This window comes from Lissotriton helveticus, chromosome 6 (assembly GCF_964261635.1).
Source record: "Lissotriton helveticus chromosome 6, aLisHel1.1, whole genome shotgun sequence".
NCBI classification, from domain to species: Eukaryota; Metazoa; Chordata; class Amphibia; order Caudata; family Salamandridae; genus Lissotriton; species Lissotriton helveticus.
In genome coordinates this window covers 734897582-734914556 of record NC_136067.1, presented here as the reverse complement: position 1 = coordinate 734914556, position 16975 = coordinate 734897582, and the positions used below count along the sequence as shown (strand labels likewise).

The window sequence follows — 16975 nt, the reverse complement described above, 5'->3', positions numbered from 1 at the left end:
TTAATTGAGGTGTAACCTTGAAATGAGTACCCTAAGCAACTACCAATACAGTTGAATTGCATGCAATGATTGTTAGGCTTGCAATAGTGGAGGAGTGTGGCTCAATGGTTAGAGCGGCAGACCCTGATGCAGAGTTCTGGCCAGGGACCAGGGTTCGATTCCGGCCTCGGCGGGGTCTCTGGCTCAATTTCCTCGTACCTGTTAATTCTCGCGTCGGTGCCTATTCTAATCACGGGCCCCACACTGCAACTCTGGGCAATAGCTTGCTTAGCCTCCACACAGGCCCCAACAGCGCTAAGGATGCCTGGCTTCACCCTGGGGGTGCCCAGGAGTGGACACTTCACAGGGAATGCCAGGAGGGGTTCCACAGCGGTATGAGTATCAGCGCCAGGAAGCCGCATAGGCGACACCGCAAGGTGACCGTCTGGTGACAGTGCGCTCTATAAGTACCATGACATTTACATTTACAATAGAACATGCGTTAATCCTAATTTGCTGCCTCGATCAACAAAGGAGATTAGAATGTATAATTGACGTAGATGTCAATAAAGCATCTATCAGGAGATAGGGCCCAAACCTTCTCCACCTTACTAGCTACCTGGTAGTTGTAACAATGAAGCAAATAGGATTTAATGAAATCATATTTTACAGAAGTACCTTCTGAAACTGCTAATTTAACATTTGTCATGTTGATTCACAGCCTGATCCTGGAGTAATTCAAGCATGTAAATCTATGAAAAATCCAATGAACACAAACAATTTTTTTAATGGATCAGGGTGGTATTTCAAACTTCAATTGGTTGAATTTATACTGTTATCAACTTCCAAATCTTTCAATAACTCCCACATCTTTCAGTAATCACAGTAATAAAATAAAAGCAATAACTTTGACACTGATTATTGAGTTATACATGAAATTGGAGGAAAATTAAAATACTGGTATGCTCCATACTACCATGATTTTTATTCAATACATCTTCCTATGCGGTCTACATTTATACTCTGTTCCTTGGCTATAGGGAATTTGAGCTAAACCAGATTACAGCCTTTTGATCTGCATAGTGTGGTTTCTTACAGCAAGTATCTTACCTCAATGCACTTAATTTCCATATTTGATGCAGTGTCTTCTTATGTCTCCAAGTCATTGCTTGCTACTTGGAGACTCCTTTAGACTGTGCTCCCAAATTGTCTTCCTAAACTACACCGCAGCTTTTAAAACCTTGAATTATTGGAAATTCCATTGCTGCTAAATTCTGGCTTCTATTTAACTGTATCGTGGAACGCTGCATTTGCTGAATCCTTAGTATTTTAAACATTTGCTTTTCTATAAGCTTTATTTGTAGGTGAACACTCTTGATATAATGGCCAGTGTGCTGAAAGTTATTTAAATTGTATTGTAAAATTATCTATAATTAAAATACATTGATTTTACCCTCTTTTAAGCCAGATGGCTTATTTTATTACGTTATTTTTTAACTCAGAACCTTATCTTTAATACAAAATTGTAGAATAAATATAAAAACATATTTTTCCTTTAATTTCCGCTTGATAATCAATAAGAGCAATTATTTATATTACATTATCCAACCAAATTGCTTATTCACACCAATATTTCTACCCATTTCATTCTACTAAGACATTCAAGACACTTTGTTACCCATTGTGAATATATGTAGCCTTTCCAAGGACAACCTTATAATACAGGTTTAATCTGGTCCTATAAAAGTAAGCTAGGAGAACACACATGAAAGAGGTGGGTGTTTTTCTTCTGATCTGTTCTATGCACCCTAAAAATGAATGCTATGAAACAATAAGAACCCTTCAAAGAGGATATGGTTTAATGAAGCACATGAATGAGAAAATCGTAATTTGGAATTAGCAGTGGTTCTGGAGCCCGATTCTCCTCATTTAATAGTTCTTTACCTGTATTTGCATCAGTAGATAGCTTCTGTGGTTGTTTGCTACCACCAAGACACTACCATGCTGCTTACATGAGTGATACGAGCAAGTGGAGACAAGTCAATGCAGCCTGTAATGTGTATTCCTTGTTTCCTTCATTGCTCTGCATGCCTTTATCTCCCTTCTTTCCTTCATAGCACAAAGAGCTGGCTTATGTCTAGTTTATTTGCTTCTGCAGTCCTCCCAATCCTTGAATGCCCAGAATGCTCCCTTTACCAATTGAAGTGTAGGGTTGTTTCACTACCCAACACAGATGTCCTATTTTTACCCTTAACATCCAGGGTGTTCCTTATCCACAAGCTTGGATGCCTACGCAAGTATTGCAAAACTCCTCACCCTTTCCTCTTCCTGACACCGTGTCTCCAATATTTGGAGGTTCTTCTGATATACATATGTAGGAAAGTGCTGGTCAGATAAAATATGAAGGTAAAGATTAAACTGAGATAATGATAGAAGGGGTCTAAAACTAAAAGGAAATGATGGAAAATCTGGCTTATATCAGAAAAAAGACTGTGGAGTCAATGTGGAATCAACACCCTACATAGCACTGGGAAGGCTGGGCACTCTGAGACAGAATGTATGCAGATTATGAACTGGAAGTACATAGTACAAGATTGAGGGTTTGCAAATTATGTCTGAACATTTTTAGTGTGTAATTCTATGCATGTATATGGCTACTCTGTAAAAAGTGGCTGAAGGTGCGTTGTACGAGTTAAGAGTGTGAACATAGTGTGGCTGAGGAAGGACAGAGCCAGAAGAGGATTGGAAAACAGTGGCTACACAGAGTGTCCTTTCAAGGAGAGCGGTGCTCTGCGGCTGCAGAATGGAAATGTGCAGTGAGGGTACCATATTACTGATAGTCCTTAATTTTGAGGTGGGCTCCTGGGAATACAGTTGTTTAGACCCTGGTGGTCTAGCAGAAAAATATATTTATTTATAACACTGCAAAACAAAGTCGGATGTCAAACATCAGTTTTAATTGGACATAATAGAATTACTAAAAGCTAGTGGATAACTCTTAAGATAGTAAATGAAGATGTAACAGAAGTGGACAATCGCTATCCCTATTTCTAGGTACCCAAGATCCTAACACCAAATAATCTGTTTAGCTGACAAGAAGACTTTCGTCCATCACCCCTGCATTTTATTTGAGTATCAATAGAAGGAAGACTCGATTTCATTAGTCAAGCTAAGCAGAATTATCCAAGGGCACGAAGTACCTCCTTAAAAAGAATTATTAACATCAATATTTTTGTTGATACTATAGAAACATGTTTTGTAGATTCAACTATTTATGAATACATCTGAAAAGGATCTCATTAATACTGGCTAGCATGTGTATGATTTACTCAACCACATCCAAGATTCCCTCACACATTATTTATATGTGTTGGGTGAGCAGGAAAGGTGTGAGAAAGTGTAAACACTGAACGGCTCAAGAGGACTGTGTCTATGGTTTGAGTGCAGCTCTCAACAGATAGTGTATCAACTAGAACCAGAACGTAGCATAATATGTATTTTTTTTAAACATATTTAAAAACTGTAAATCTACATTTATTTCTCAGAGTAAAATGTTTTCATATTGTTGTAGATTCCAGTGTCTCAGGTGATATTTATACAATATATAACTCGGAAATTGTTAATATTCATTGTTCAAATGAGTAAAAAGAAACTCAAAAAGTGAAGGGGCAAATATACATTGTGATTGGCAGCACAAAATAAGGGTGTGAACTAACAACACCCAGAACCTATTTTATAATTAGATATTTGCATATAACAAAGGATGAATATTTCCATGGATTCACACTGGAAACTGCACTTACTTACAGAAGGATCACACACTTAGATCTTACTTCTTTGAAAAATAGAGACTGGGATGGCCAGGTACTGAAAAACAATGTGTATTATGAACACGAGTGCCTCTTTTTCAGGGCGTTCATGTTAAGATGCTTGATTATGTTATCAAATTCACGTTAAAAGGTAATTTACACTTTAAATGTTCAGGCTCAAAAGATGTGCCTCGGTCTGTCTAGTTGATATAGTGGGATGTAATGGCATGAACTACTCACAGATCCATCAATAATGCGTGTTGCATTGTCCAGTGGATTTTATGCTCAATTCTAACTCTGCAGTTTGAGCAGAGATCCATTGTGGCTATCCAGTAATCTGAACACATGACTGTCTACTTCCTGTGCAAGTTGCAGGGTAAGATCCCAGAAGGACATGGTAACTGAGCTGTTCTTTAATTATGAGTTGCTTGCTGAAGCAAATTAAGGATCGATATCCATGATGTAGGCAAAGTCTGCAATGAAGAGAACAATTCAAGAATTTATAGTAGAAGTTGTAGGACATGGCAAAAATCCATCTCGGAGATTTTGATATGGATGAGAAAATATTGTTAGTTACAGGTCTAAGCATTTTCAGAATGAGTCCAGTAAAATCATCTAATTTGAAAGGGGAAACCTCTAAAGAGGAAAGAAATGTAACTCACTCTTTAAGATGCTCCACTTGTTGCACACGTCCCACATGTTGCTGTGGAACAGGGAAGAATTTGCATTTTGTTAGAGCAATTCCCAACTCATCAGATGCATGCTACAAACTACCCGGTTTGGATATGCAATTATTATTTTACAGGTCCACCTCTTCATCATTCTGCTGTTCACTCTCAAACAAAGACTCTGCATGCACAAATAATGCAGTAGATTACGATCGTATGTTGCAAAGATTGTTACTTTGTGGAAGTGGCATATTCACTTCCTGTACTGATGGGTATTTTTTGGGACAATTTCATTAAGAGAAAAACGTATTTCTTCTTTAAATATCAGGCCCTGGCATAAGTTGCTCTGATAAACGGGATGAATGCACTGCAGTATTACTGTGTTTATATGTGCTTGGTTTGTCAAATTTGTCGGTGCACCAGAAGGTAACGTCGAGAGTCCCACGACGTTCAATATATGATTCACAAAGTGGGTCTAGAGGTGCTCTAGAACCATCCCTCCATGGGCACTCATATGATTGTCTCCTTGAAATAAGAAGACTTCCACTCTGAAGTTGAATTCGTACATTCAATGTTTTTAATTTCAGCAATATTCAATATAATTCATTCTTATTCTTAAATTCCTTCCGGGGTTTGCATAATGCTTGACAAATTCTTACATCTCAGACATTGTCATCATAGTATATCCAATGAACTGTCTGTTGAACTCAGAATTAGACCATGATTTTCAGACCTTTTTGATGGAATTGATGCATTTTATTTTATATCATAGCTATTTTAAAGTTGATGAAACCTGGTACCAACAACTAACAGGCATGGCTATGGGCAATGCAGCAGCCCCTGTGTATGCGAATATATTTATGCAGTGGTATGAGAATCGACACATCTTCTCCAATAACGAATGGACACAAAATTTGAAACTATTGATTAGATATATTGATGATTACTTTATAGTATGGACAAACACACAGGACAAACTCCAGAGTGAACTAACCAAATTTAATGAGATTGATCAAAGAATTCAATTAACATGGTCTATGTCAGACACGACTGTGAATTTTCTTGATGTGAAAGTAACCATTACCACAGAGGGATTCGTCACTGACCTTTATGTTAAACCAACAGATCGAAATAATATGTTGTTACATTCAAGTTTTCATCAACCGAACCTTATCAAGAATTTACCATTTTCACAGATGGCCAGAGTGAAACGAATAACTTCAGATGAAAATACTCTCAACACCAGATTGAGCGAAATGGCTAATAAATTTACGTCTAGAGGATATCCACAATCCCTAATTGATGAATCTAGAAAAAGGATTGAGCAAATGGACAGACAACAGTTACTAACTACCAAAAAGAAACCTGAACAGACAAGAATAGTAGTAGTATCTAAATACTCCACTTCAAGTCACAAATACAGACAAGCGATAATGAAACACTGGACAATCCTGAATATGGAGCCGGATTTCAATCAATCCTTCAGAGAACCACCGATTTTTGCATTTAATAGATCAAAAAATTTGGGAGAAATTTTGAATCAGAAACCACTGGCTAAAACAACATTTACGGGAACTAAACCATGTCTTAACTGTGTGAATTGTAACAACGTAATCCGAGGTAATACAATCTGCCATCCCTCTAAAGGTTATCCAATCAAATTGAGAGTAAATGCTACTTGTGAATCAAGCAACTTGATATACGGCATTAGGTGCCCATGCGGTAAAATGTACGTGGGAAAAACTGAAAGACGCATAAAAGTGCGATTAACTGAACACAGATCCAATATTCGGTTAAAAAACACTAAATCGGCACTAGCGTTGCACTTCACAGAAGAAAAGCACCAAATATCACAAATCAAATTCATAATTTTGGAAACCATTCAAAAAATCGAAGGGAGAAACAATACTAATTTCCTACTGATGAGAGAGAATCATTGGATTCAGAAACTTTCGACCCAGAAGCCAATGGGGCTGAATGAAAGAATTGAACTTGCATGCTACCTTTAAATCTTTGTAAATTGCTCCAGATGACTGTATCTTGTGAATACTGTGTGAAGTTCATATACATATCACTTACTTTCACAATTTTTTCGTTTCTTACCTTGGCTACATACACTAATACACTCTGTGAGTATCTCGAACCTTTTTTGGTTCGAACCCCGACTTCACCGCAAACCCGTTTTTTTGCCTTTCATTTTAAATTTATCTCGTAATGAGTCTTATAGCGTTTTAGAACTAATACTGTTTATGTAGTTTCGTTCTGGCCAGAACATTAAACATAATCGTATAGTCTTATGGTGCACTTATTACTTCAAGTCATTGCGTTTTAGAGTCTGTCTTCCATTAAGACTGTGTGTCATCAGTCACATGACCGGAACCATTCTTTAAACATTCGCGGTTATTTCTGAACGGTGTACCAGCTCGTACCCTTGAGAGGAGTCGTGTAGAATTGTTATCCCTACATATTAAGGTTAGTAGAATATACGTGCGCCACAGCACGTGTTAATGTTATATGACTCGAGTTTATTGTTAAATAAACTGCGGCTGAAAGAATTGTATTTTTACCGCTTTTTTCAGATTACATTCCTATTCTGGAAACTCCAGGCATGTGAGTTACAGCAGACCCGTATTACTTTTCCACTATGCATGCACCTTATATCATCCTTTATCTTTTACCTTTTACTGAACACTTGCCACACAAATCTTTCCGTTTGGTAATCACTAAATTGTTACACTGTGATAATGGACTTAATATTTTCAGCTGCACATTGTACTGATTATACGCTATTATTTTTGACAGTGTCGTTTTCCCTGACGAAGGGCATTTTACTGCATGCCCGAAATGCATTGGATATACTATGATGACAATGTCTGAGATGTAAGAATTTGTCAAGCATTATGCAAACCCCGGAAGGAATTTAAGAATAAGAATGAATTATATTGAATATTGCTGAAATTAAAAACATTGAATGTACGAATTCAACTTCAGAGTGGAAGTCTTCTTATTTCAAGGAGACAATCATATGAGTGCCCATGGAGGGATGGTTCTAGAGCACCTCTAGACCCACTTTGTGAATCATAAGTTGCTCTGAGACACAGCATTCACAGACCTTAGCTGATCTAAGGGGTATGGAATTTAATCTTGTAAAAAGTATTTGTGTAGAAATACTTCCAGTGTGATAGAATATGCACCCTTCAAATGAGAGGTGGGTCTGTGGGAGTTTCTTTGTCATTCTAAATGCAGAAGTAGGGGGACACCTACAACCTTGTACGTTTGTGGATATTCACATGTTCATCCTGGAACTGCATGCACATTTACTCCTATCAGGGGCAGAACTACATGCTTTTTCAGGGTGGAAATTTGAAAAGAACTTCGTCAAATTATTCAAGCTTGAAGGAGAAGGTGTTTCCCTATTGGGGGAAATAGCATGTGTTATCTTTTCCAAATGAGAAATCTCCTATCTGGTGGAAAAGTTATTTACATAAATCTGATAGATTGGAGCATTCCAAAAAAAAAAACTGTTGTAATTATCCAGGGGTACTACGGGAACGAATTGTTTAAACAGCACTTTGATCCAGATATAACAGTTACCCTATGGAAAAAAAATATATTCCCACTAGCCTTTGTGAATCCTACCTCAAATAACTAGCCTTGTGTTTGTATGCTCTATTTTTATGATCGCCATTACATTCCTTGATTATTGAGACAGGTAATAACTCGTCACTTAGGAGGACAGGCATTGGCAAAGCCAATAGGTCAAGATTTAATGGCTTTATCAAAAGATATTTGCCATGTTCTACATCAGCCCACCTGCTCTCCAGCATGGCTTAAAATGTAAATAAAAAAAGTGCTATGACAACGTCACCATTGGCCGCATCAATGCACTTGTTTTTTTACTTTCAACCATGCTTCACAGCCGCCATGCAGCTGTACAACATGGCTTAACACACATTGAAAAGTTAAATATTAGAGCTGTTCTACTTTGCCAATGTTTTCTTTGCCATGTTGTACAGATGTGTGGCTGCTGTGCAGCATGTTTGAAAGTAAACCACTTTATCTCCCCTGCCTAAAAAAACATGAATGTGAACTTGCGTAGTGTAACTAATGCTCACTTAAAGCGGCCCAACCTTTGGGTCAGGTCAAATCCACACTATAGTATCTCAATCACAGTGCAACTGCAGACGGACACTAATTAAGATAAATCAATCTGCCGAAGGAAGTGACGCCTCATGTGTGCTGCCGAATGAGAAGGTAGCAAAGAAAAGTGATAATGATGCCAATAGATTTTAAGTAATGGGAGGGCTATAAGCTCCTTTTTGAGAGTTTTTTTTTTTTTTAGACACAATAGATCACCACCAAGCAATAGCGCAAGAGTGATGGCTGCAGGCGGGACCCAAGGAGGACAATCTACAAAATGATGCTTAAATCTACACAGTCATAGGCTGAAGGATGTACATCTTTATGTTGACACCGAGAAAAGGTCAAGCTTGAATGATTAAATACCATTGACTTTCCTGTTAGACACAGTTCACAGTCATGACTGATGGTTTTGCATTCAGGTAAGAAAAATACATTTGCCAGAGAGGAAGGCTAATTCTGTCTTGGGTGTGTGTGGTATTATCCAATATCTTATGCTCATGAAAATTGAAGAATGGGAGACAAAAATGCGTTGTTTTGCCTAAAAGTAAAGATTTTCAAATATATTATTTTGCATGTGCCTCAAATCCAAACAGTGAATTTCTAAAACAGATCCTTATTTTAAATAAACATCTGAATCACATTTTGTGTGTATTGCATATATTCTTAGTTCATGGGTGTCTTTAGAATGGCCAGTTTCCATAATTGTTCACATTACAAAAATTGATTCATTGAAACTTACTGCCCTAATTCGCCTCTCATCCCATTGGGAAGGTGTGCATCTTCCAAAATTTACATCAAAAACTTTTTTACCTCAGTGTCACGGCGCAGCCTGTAGATGTTAAACGGCAGTTTTGTGAAAATAAGAAAATTTCTCAATCAAGTTAGAATCATATGAAGTTGTATCTATTTGTACATTGTTAGGTAGTGCTATGTGTTTTGTGCTTTGAAAAATGTGGAGTAACCTCAGATATAGACAGTTCCTAAAAAACTGTTAACCACACTCAAGAAAGTACCAAGTATTTCTCTGTCTTTTGTCAAAACTGAATAAACAGTATGTGTGACCACACACAGGTAAGTGATATCTCACATTATTAATACTTTAGAATGTGCTTCATTTGCTGCCAATGCTTAATTTGTAAAAGAATGTATGCCAGTACCTGAAGCTCTGCCCAGAATGCCGTGTCTGGTGCAAATAAATGTTGGTGTGCTGATTACTAAGGCTGCGTAGCTTTAAAATCACCCCATGCCTCCACCAGACACTCCCTGTCTCTTTACCCCACTCTTGTCAGTTCCTGCTTATTCCCTTTATGATAGTTTTTCAGTCTTTCAGCTGTGTGTATTTTTCCCTCTCTTACTCTTGGTTAATGTCTGATGTGTAAAAGCAAGTGCCAGTCCCCAAAAACGAGTGCCGGTGGCTTTCACTGGCTCAAATTAAGCACTGCGTGTGGCTAACTTTCTGTTGCTATACGACAAACATAGATTTGTAAAAATGTTTGATGATAATTGGAACTCTAGATTGGTCTTTGGCTATCTATGGGTATGTAAATCAATTCGTTTTTTAAAAAAAAAATCACTGCTCACTTAGAAAAGGGTGGTAAGAGTTCATCCAGCAACTTATATAACTGGCACTGGCAAAGTCAATAGTATGGGAAAGTCTGCCAACCTTTGCATGTTTTGTTTAGTCATTTTTGTAAAACCTTAGTGTTGAGGGAAATGCTGGGCCCTTGCTAACATTTAAAAAAATGTCTACAAGCAAAAATATTTTTTAAGTCTTAAAACACACACATTGCCATAGTAGATCATGGCAATGATTGCAACTACCTGTGTGTGTGGATATGCTCTTGTGAAAGAGCTGAATGCTTTCACTCACAATGAAGTTAGCCAATGACTGAAGTGGGCTGATGCTTGGAAAATGGGATGACAATGGCACAACAGGAGACCAATGGATCGAGACGGCTGGCTGAAAGCCTTTATAAGTATATTTTATATATAAGTTTAGTAAAATCAAAAGGTCTTGGCTAAACCAAACTTGAAAAGAAAATTCCAGGGTCACAAAGTCAATAAATAGCTTAAACTACTCAACTAATTACTAAAATGCTCTAAAGCAAACATGAGATACAATTAGAAATTGAAATATTACCTAAGCTATGGGCTCGATTCTGAAACCAAGCCATAAAGAAGTCAGGAGTCTACTTGCATACGATTACTTCTTTGTTTTAAGTAGATTCACACATTTAAAAGGATTCATGAAATGAAATCATAAAGGAGATGCCCCTCAATGCCCAAAACTCACACATGCATCATTTGTATTAGGTGGGAGTTCCTCAGATGTAAACGAAGCAGAAAAGGGATTTTGTATGAGTTACTTTTTTTCTGTGCACATATAAAATATTGAAAAACTCTCCTTAAATATGTAGTCTTTCCTCCCCTTTCACAGGAGTGTGTTTGCTAGGTGGGAACTGTGCAGACTGATAGTGAATATCTGCAAATGAACATGATAGTGAATATCTGGTGCATTTTTAGTATGTGTTCGCATGCTAGAATCCCATTAATCTGCTTAAAAAATTTTGCACACCAAAGTTGAACTCAGATGTGCTAAAACATTTGTGAATCGGGCCACATATGTGTAGAGAGTCTTTGGCAGCCAACTATTAGAGTGTTTTTCAAAATATATTACTTGTTTTGTTTCTTTCGTATTATTTATTTTATTTTATTTATTTTACTCCTTTAATGCTTTTACATATTTTACAATATTTTCCTTTGGTAATTGTAAATGCTAATTGATACTCTATAGGTTTGTCGGTTTCAATCTCTCATTTTTCACTCTTCCACATACTGGAGAAAAACAACAACTAATTAAGCCATTATGCATCGATTTAGGGAACCCATTTTGTATGTGATTTGTATTAATTTATTGATAGTCAAAGATGATGAATAAACTTCTCATATCAACAGCAAGGAAATTCAATAAAGTAATCCTGTAAATGTCAATGTGTGCCTTAACACTGGCTGAATACCTGCCTCATTTTTGTTAGAAAAACAAACTTCATCACATAATATGAAAGCACAACAAAAATGGCATTATATAACTTGTACAGTTATCCAACAAAGCCCTATTGTATGCTGTGATAAATCACCTAATAAAACCATGATAGATGTCTGCAACAAATGCCACCACAGATTACTGCTCTAAAAGTGTGTAGCACAAGATATGCAGAAGACATGCCATGTAGCTACTTATGAATGTAAACTGAAGATGTCCAATATCCACACCCTACTACATTTCAAGCCAAAACACAGATTTCCAAATCAATGCAAAAAACTATGGTAGGCTTTTGTTTGGTAAATCTGTTTCAAGAGGTGGCCTAAACCCTAAAAAATTACAATACATCATCTAAAGTCGAATAAAAAAAATAAAAGTCGATGAACCTATTAAAACAATTTAAATATAGAAAGAAAACAAAGAAGGATGGTTTCCAAGCTTTCCCACAGGACCCAGTGCCCGATATACTAGAGCATTTTGCAGTTGTAAATGACGTATCTCACAAAATTGCGGAGTTTGTAACTGTAAGATATGCATATTGCTATGTACTAAACTCCTTTTGCACTTCCCCTTTCCAAATCAGAAAAGGGGATTTTGAAACATTCTAATTGAAATTAGGAGTTGTCTTGAAAGTGATGCTCCCTCCAAATTGTGATGTCCAATGAGATGTGTCAATGGTTTGTTACCGCAATTACACGCCATAAAAAAAGGAGGAGGCAAGTGATTTGAAAGGGGAAGCTGTTTAGGTTGTACCTCTTCCGCTTTGGGAATTGTATTGGGCATCCAGGGGATAAAGGTCTGCTCCCTCCGACATTCCTATTCTTAAGCAGCAATTCTTCCTTTAAAAAACACGAACTGCTTTCATAAAAATATTCCTTTTGGGAATGCAAATGCAGGGATGGAGGTCTGTTTTCCCTGGCAGGTCACTATCTCTGTGTTCATGATCCATCATAGGGTGCCACAAAGGATGACCTGCCTAATCAGACGCGGCCGGCACAGGTAAAGGCGGTGATGCTGGGGCAGGGGCGGGGGAAGTTGACAGACGAAGGAACAGGAATAAATAAATAAATAATACCTATTCCATCGTCTGTTTGCTTCCCCCCCTTCAGCGCCCTGCCCCGCCACACTGCGCTTACATGTACCGGTCGCCTCTAAGCCTAATTAACCTTCATTAGGCAGGTCATTCTGTGACACCGCGAACGAGAATTTTGTGACGCAAACAACAGGTTGCAAAAAGTCAGTGTGCAATTTTCCCTCCATCCTTACGACCTGTCCCTTAGTAAATCGGGCACTCACTGACACTACACGCACACTGGCATTGGATTAAAAAATTAATGCAGATCCTCTATAGCGAACGGAAGTCACATTTTGGATTCAGAATATTGTACAGTACATTTAATGCTAGAGTAAAGCTCTCTTCTCCTATGACTTCGATGCCACTTCAATTTTCCCCTACCTTTTTTTCGGGCTAGTCATAGGTTCAGAAACCTGTAAATCAGAACGTGCACAGGTTAGAGCCATTAAAAGGCAGTAACAATAACAAACAGCAAGTTATTCAAGCACCATTTCAATGCAAAAAATCAATAACTACAGTTACAGATCTATCAACACATTTCCCAGGAACTAAGCAAGTCAGCATGCTTTTCACCTAAGCACTGCACTAAGCGTTATGTATGAAAACTATAAAAATAGCATTTATGTGAAGAACAAAAAATATATCTATTAAATGACACCACAGATTCTGTAGCTGTTTCCATAAAGTGCACATACGACTTCGAAGGACAATTATCAACTAATGTCACCTATTTATTTCTAAATACCCCTGAAATCTGTTGCCCAAAATACTAATCTAAGAAGACTTTTTGGCTCAAGTAACGTGGCAAAAAGCAGTAACCTCTTTTAGAAATTGACACGTCAGGCTAATTATAGCAGCATAAACTATGCCTACAGAGAAGGCAGTGGCAGGCTTCTTTAGAATAAACCAAAGTTCCACATTAATATACATTTATTTAAAGCAGCAGCACCACCCACATTTTGTTCAGGATGTACGAAACGGAGAAGGAGACCAACACATAGATGTGCAATGCAGTCCTCAAGCATTCGAGGGCCCTTTTTGGGAGTAATCGGGATTTCATGTTCTGGCAGTCTTCTGGTTACAGATACTACTCGGTGAATTTCTTTGGGAATATTTCTTTTTCATAAAACTTTTCAAAGCACTAATAAAACCAAAAAAAGTCAAGATCTTTAGAAAACACATGAGCAGAGAGTAAATAAAAAAGGCCCATGTCTTGTATTGCCAACAAAATATTAACATTGGAAGGAAATAAAATCAGTTGTGGAAATTTTTTATAAGAAGGCCGAGTCTAAAATAGACGAGAATTGGGACTTTAAGTAATAAATAGGTAAGATTCCAAATTATTGTTAGTACTTTGGATAGCACTGCTGCTTTAAATGGAGGACTTCAATTAATACAAAAAGGTGACAATCAGTACAGTTCCCTTTCACAACATCTTCTGGTGAAAATGTAGAATGATTCCCTTTAAAATGCACACAAGGACTGGTAGTGATTCAAACAACGGATCTGTGCTCCCCGCATACATAGATGGCACTAGGCCGGATGCGTCGTCTTGTGTGACCAGGTAACTGTGGTACAAACTTAAAGTACTTCGGCATTAAATCTAAGCAAGCGTCACGGAATTTCTTAATCCTCCAGTAGTATATGAGTGGATTCAGTGCTGACTTGAGGTAGCATAGCCACAGCAGCCAAGTACTTATCTCAAAGAAGTTGTGCTTATTGTAAAAGTTACTGTTGAATGTGGCGACAAGGCTGTAAGTGGTGAAGGGTGCCCAACAGACGATGAAAACAACAAACAAAACCAAAATGGTAGTGAAGGCACGAGTTTTAAAGCTCATATCTATGCTCATTTGGAAAGGTCTCTGAAGGCTCATCAGACCGAGTTTGCTAGCCTGGCTTAGGCATATGCTATCAGGGTGGCTGTGGATGCGAACCGCGTTGTGGCGCACTGTGTTGAGTATGCCCATGAAAGTGTAGAGCATCACCATAAAAGGGATAAAAAAGAAAAAAAGAACCACAAATATGACATAGGCCTGGTAGCCAGGGTTGGTGCTGTAGCCAAAAACGCACTGCGGTGCTCTTGAAGGAATTTGCAAATTTGGGCTACCCACAGCTAACGGGAAGGCCACACAAAAGGAGGTAGCCCAAGCAACTATGATGAGAATCTTTGCGCGGGAAGGGTTCAGCTTGTCTTGCTTCTGGACAATGATAAGAAATCGATCGATGCTGATGATGAGCAGGATGGCAACTCCTTCCATGACAAACAGCCAGAAAAACATGGCGGAAACTTTACAGAAGATGTCTCCAAAGATCCACTCAGTGGTAAAGATGGTGATCAGTGCAAAAGGCATGTTGAGAATGGAGAGCAACATGTCGGCACAGGCCAAGCTGGCTAGTAAGATGTTTATAGCAGATCGCATTGCTGCCTTTTGGTACACCATCAGACAGACAACAAAGTTCCCCAAGAAAGAAAGCAACAGTATAAATACCATTACTGCACAGAGAATGATCTGAAGTGGCAGGCTCAGGCTTCCTGGGATTGCTTGTGCTGGGATGGTCGTCGTGCTGTTCATTGCAAACGTGCTGGTCTCTGTTGTAACCATGGCACCTGGACTGTATTTTAATGGCCGATCAATGCCAAGCTGGAACGTCGCCGCTGGAGTTGTAAAGTTCGTGTAGGCATTTTCATAGACAACAAATGTACTGTTTGGTGTCCTTGGACGGTCAGGAGTTAGCATTGCAGAAAAAAACATTATTTTCCCAGAAGTCATCAAACAAAGGAAGCGTCGTGTTCAACGGCTAATGTTCAGCGGCAGTGAAGCTCCTACAGCAAGTGGACTTTCATTATATTCACTTTACCTGCAATAAAAAAAAATTGTCAGCATTAAGAATGACAGAACGAAATTGATTAAGGAACATTTGATTTGGACTATTAATTTCACTGACATTTGAGGAACAGGGAACAAGGAATTATACTGTGAAAACAAATGCCAAACAGAGAAACACCATTAGAGAAGAACAAAGTCATTACATCAGGGGCCAACAGTAATAAAAACAAATTGCAGCCGTCCAATGAGACTATTCAGAGCCGTGGGCACTGACTTGCCCCTCTCTATTCCTCAAAAGTGCTCGCCTACTCCCCGTAAATGATTAAATAATCTGCCAGCTGGAAGGAGTGAAGAACTTGCCTAGTGTAAAAGCACACTGCTCATTCAAACAGACTCTGCAGAGCTAATGGCGCCAATCCTTCACCCTCCTCTGGTTCACAATAGGGCTTTGGGGGGGGGGGCGGCCGACCAGCGGGAGGCCAGCAACCCCCGGGGGGTTTTGGGGCCGGGGGAGGGGGGCAAGGGGGGAGGGGGGGGGGGGGTAGAGCCAGCACCTTTCGTGGGCTGGTTTTGGGATACTTGGTAGCCTTGGGCTGGGGTGGGCTGGTTTTGGGCTGCTTTGGGCTGGTCCCCTGTAAAGCCGGACATTTTGAGTCACAGGCCACCATTTTGGTGGCTGGTGACACAGAAGCCGGGCGGGGGTGTGGCGGAGGTAATTATTTTGGTAATTATTTTCGGCCGTAAAGATACTGCACGATGATTGTGCATCTATTGAGGATACGTGCAGTCGTGTACTTGTGACAATCGAGGGTGCTCATTTTCTTGTCCGTTGGGTGCGCAATAAGCGCGATTGTTACGCTAGTACATTAATTGTTGGTGCCGGTTGTACGGCAGATTCATATTTGTGGGGGCGCATGAGAGGTTTGGGTCTTGCGGCGTTGTGTTCGTGCAGGGGGAGGCGCGGTGGTGATGTTTGTGGCTGGGGTGTGCGGTAAATGGGGGGCCTCCGTGGGAGTCTGTCTTTCTGGTGCCACCCCCGCCCCCTTTTCGGAAGATGCGGTGGCTCAGGACCGCAGCGGTGGAATGGATTAGATGCTGGGGGCTTGGCCTCAGTTACATCTTCTGGGAGTGTCTTGGCTCTGGAGCTTGCTTCCGCTGGGCGGCCTCGCCGCTGGTCCTATACCCCATAGCCGTTTCAGTGAGTGCGATCGGAGGCACAAGACTCTCGCGAGGCACCGGTTCTTTTGTGACACTTCGGCTTTCATGCTGTGTGACGAAGTGTTATTAAACGGCATGTCGGGTGAGAATCTCGGTAGTTGGATTTACACAAGGAGGACGGGTGGAGAGTGGCGTGGGGGGTGGGTATCCCCGAGGGGGAGGTGAGCATGGTGGGGCCCTCATGAGTCTCCTTTTATGCGGGCGGGGTGGGC

General features: G+C 39.4%; 1 protein-coding gene across 2 annotated transcripts in view; it reads right to left on the bottom strand.

Annotated features, from left to right (window-relative positions):
- Positions 1-10876: 10876 nt before the first annotated feature.
- The window catches only part of GPR63 (G protein-coupled receptor 63), a 246393-nt gene continuing 240294 nt past the window's right edge, over positions 10877-16975 (bottom strand). For both annotated transcript variants that reach the window (XM_078648227.1, XM_078648229.1), the window contains one exon: positions 10877-15576. In XM_078648227.1, coding sequence (XP_078504353.1) covers positions 14211-15488 — 1278 coding nt within the window. In that variant the 5' untranslated portion in view covers positions 15489-15576 and the 3' untranslated portion in view covers positions 10877-14210. The remainder of the gene's footprint in view (positions 15577-16975) is intronic.